Here is a 3,445-nt window from a genome sequence, read left to right as displayed (position 1 = left end):
AAGCGACTGGAGAAGCACCCAGGGGAGGACTCTTCGGGAGGAGGCCATGCACAACGCTGGCTCCTCTGAAGGAGCCTGGAGGCTCAGTTGAAGGACACTAAATGGATCTACACTCATACGGTATCACCAGATCGGTTGAGAGATACTGGTAACGTATGATAGCTCTTTAAATTTACATACGTCCCTCAGTTACATTCAAGTCTGTGGCAGAGACTTTTCTTTACCTAACACCCTACCGGCTGCTAGGCCTGGTGAGAGGAGGTCTATCCGGTGGTGGTGAGAATCCAGTTTTGAAACGGTAATCCTCTGGATTTCTATAGTGAGAGACTTCCTATCTTTGCAGTTCCAAAAGTACCTGGACTTTCCTTTCTTTCTACTGTTTCAGGCATTAAATAAAATTAAAGAGGACCTGTCACGGGAGAATATTGGAGGCTGCCATTGCTGAGCTCCCTCTTTAGGAATGTTGGTCCCCCGACCATTATGCTGATGCTTTGAATATGATTCTGAGTTGCTGACCCATAACATGACCTATAATATGTATTTCTGACACTCCTCTCATACTCACTTAAAGCATGCTTGTTCCGGGTCTGGGTTTTGCAGTGTCTTTGGTACAATTTAATGTAGATTTAAACTGTAACTGGATGAGATTTATATTTCTCTCTGCACTGTGTACAGTTCTCAATTTCCCCTTAAAATCATTTTTGCCACTTATTTTTCATGTTTTGTTTTCAATTCTAGTGAAGCTGATCTCCTGCATCCTCTTTTGTCTCCTTCTTGTCTGCATGCTCTCACTCCAATGTCAGCTGCACATCATTCCTATAGACAGGTTCTCTTGATGGTGACAATGGTGGACCATGCCTGCGTAATGTGTGATGGCTTCTTAAAATTTTAACCAGAGAAAAATGAGAGAGGGTGACGATGCAGGACAACAAATGGGAGACAGTCATGCCCAAGGACCTATGATCATTATGGATCACCAGGGGTTATTGTAAAGATGGAGTGAGGGTTTAGATCCTCTGTCAGGTTTTTATTGCTGTCTTTGTTCCAGCTGGGAAGATTCACCTTCTCATTTTGTCCTGGTGACCATTGTCCGCGAGTCTGAATGTGATGAGGAAATCAAGGGATTTTTTTTTCCCTGTGTGACCCAGATGGAAACTTAACTTTTGCTGATAGAATTTCTCTTCGTTATTTTAGATTGCCACAAATTAAGTCTTCCTTTAAGTCACAGCATAAAGTGAATTGTATTGTATCTACAATTATTTCTTAAATAAGAAGAAAAAAATAAATAAAAATGAAATTAAAGTTGTATTTCTGTGGTGTTTTTGATCATCAACAGCTGAAACATATATAAGATTAACTATTTTTCCTACTTAAAATAAATAAGTAAATATATTGGAATGGGAAATCAGACAATTTTGAAGGAATTCCTCCTCGCTGGACTCTCTGACCTTCCTCTTCTCCAGCTCCCTTTTTTTCTCTTCTTCCTTCTCATCTACCTTCTGACATTAATCTGGAATTTTCTGATTATTGTCGTCATAGTCACCGACTCTCACCTCCACGTTCCTATGTATTTCTTCCTTGGGAACCTGGCCGGTTTGGACCTCAGTTATTCCTCATTAACTGTCCCACGAATGTTATTTGATCTTCACACCAAGACAAAGACAATTTCCATACAGGCTTGTATAACCCAAGTCTTCTTCTTTTTTTATTTTGCCGGTTGTGATATTTTTCTGTTGGCTGTCATGTCCTATGACCGATATACCGCCATTTGTCAGCCATTACATTACACACAGGTCATGAGTTGGAAAGTCTGTGTACAGTTGATGCCCATTGTGTGGTGTCTTAGCTTTACCAATTCTTTAGTTCACACACTTAATGCCTTCAAATTAACATTTTGTGGATCAGATATTATAGAAAGCTTCTTCTGTGACCTTCCCCTATTGTTTCGGATCTCCTGCAGTGACACCTTCATCAATGTTCTGCTCATTTTTCTTTTGGGTAGCTTAGTTTCAGCTGGGACTATAACACTGACCTTCCTGCCCTATGTCTATATAATCAAAACTGTTCTTAATATAAAATCTAAGGGAAATAGAAGGAAAGTTTTCTCTACTTGTACCTCTCACCTGACAGTGGTGTTTATGTATTATGGCTCCGTTATGTTAAACTATTTTGGATCAAGTGCTCATCATGATTTTGCTGGTGACAAAGTGGTGGCCGTCTTTTACACGGTGATCCTTCCTCTCCTCAATCCTCTCATTTACAGTCTGAGGAACCAGGATTTCAAAACAGCATTTCAAAGGGTTTTCAGGAAGAAATCTCTGGTGAAATAGAGGTAGAGAAAGACAGAAACTTACTTGTTTGACCTATGTAGGAAATCCATTGGACAGCAATTTATTCTAATGTGCATCTCTAATAATGACTCTTTTTTTGTTTCGGATAGAATAAGGATTTGTTTGAACCCCTAAGATTTTCCTACAATTCTTGTCTCAAAGACATAATAAGATATGAGTGAAAATCTCTGCAAGGAGATCAGAAGATCCTCTCTTAGGCCGCGTACACACGGGCGGACTGTTCGCCCAACTTTGTCCGCTGAACAGTGTTTGGGCGGACAGTCCGCTCGTGTGTGGGCTTTCAGCGGACAGTTTCAGCGGACAGTTTGACGAACAAGGTTTTTCGGAATTTCCGAAAAACTGTCCGCTGAAACCTTGTTTCAGCGAACAGTCCGCTCGTGTGTAGGCTTGTTCGTCAAACTAAGTTCCGCGCATGCTCAGAAAGGATTTACACGCCGAAAGTTATAATGCAGTGTATAGGACGTCGTATTTTTCGTCCCGTCGTACGTGCCGTTCACGTCATCGCGCACGGTTTCAGCAAACTGTTCGTTCGTCGTGTGTGGCCATGTCCGTCCATGCTAATTTTGAGCGGACTGTTTGCCGAAACTGTTTGACGGACAAAGTTGGGCGAACAGTCCCCGCGTGTGTACGCGGCCTTAGCCCTTGTACACACGGTCGGAGATTCCGACAACCAAATCCGTCGGATTTTGTCCATCTGATTTTGTTTGACGGATTTTGTCCGAAACTGTTGCATACACACGGTCGGACAAAGTTGTCGGAAAAGCCGACGTGATGACGTTATTTCGTTACGATGGGACTACGCTCACGCTAGTAGCCAATAGCTTTGGTGTAGGAATTTGATCTGAGCATGCGTGGCACTTTGTCCGATCAGAATTCCATACACATGATCGGAGTATGTCCGATCGGAGCATTTTGTCGGAAAATTTTACCAACAAGTTGGAAAATTTGGTCTGTCTAATACTCCGACGGAAACAGTCCGATGTAGACCACACACAGTCGGAATATCCGACAAAACGGTCCGATCGGACACATTCCGTCGAAATCTCTGACCGTGTGTATGGGGGCTTAGACAGTTGTCCCTTTGACAGGTATCT

The 3,445-nt window shown here is 42.3% G+C and overlaps 1 protein-coding gene across 1 annotated transcript; it reads left to right on the top strand.

The window, feature by feature from the left end:
- Positions 1–1,210: 1,210 nt before the first annotated feature.
- On the top strand, positions 1,211–2,330 carry LOC143925319 (olfactory receptor 5AR1-like). The gene has a single exon (XM_077449899.1). The coding sequence runs from the start codon at positions 1,398–1,400 to the stop codon at positions 2,328–2,330; it is 933 nt and encodes a 310-aa protein (XP_077306025.1). The 5' UTR covers positions 1,211–1,397.
- Positions 2,331–3,445: the final 1,115 nt, after the last annotated feature.

The sequence above is a fragment of the Lithobates pipiens genome, unplaced genomic scaffold (genome assembly GCF_037356315.1).
Source record: "Lithobates pipiens isolate NorthernLeopardFrog02 unplaced genomic scaffold, aLitPip1_a1.2 Scaffold_22, whole genome shotgun sequence".
Lineage (NCBI taxonomy): Eukaryota > Metazoa > Chordata > Amphibia > Anura > Ranidae > Lithobates > Lithobates pipiens.
The sequence above is the reverse complement of the archived record's forward strand: the minus strand, read 5'-3'. Positions and strand labels throughout refer to the sequence as shown.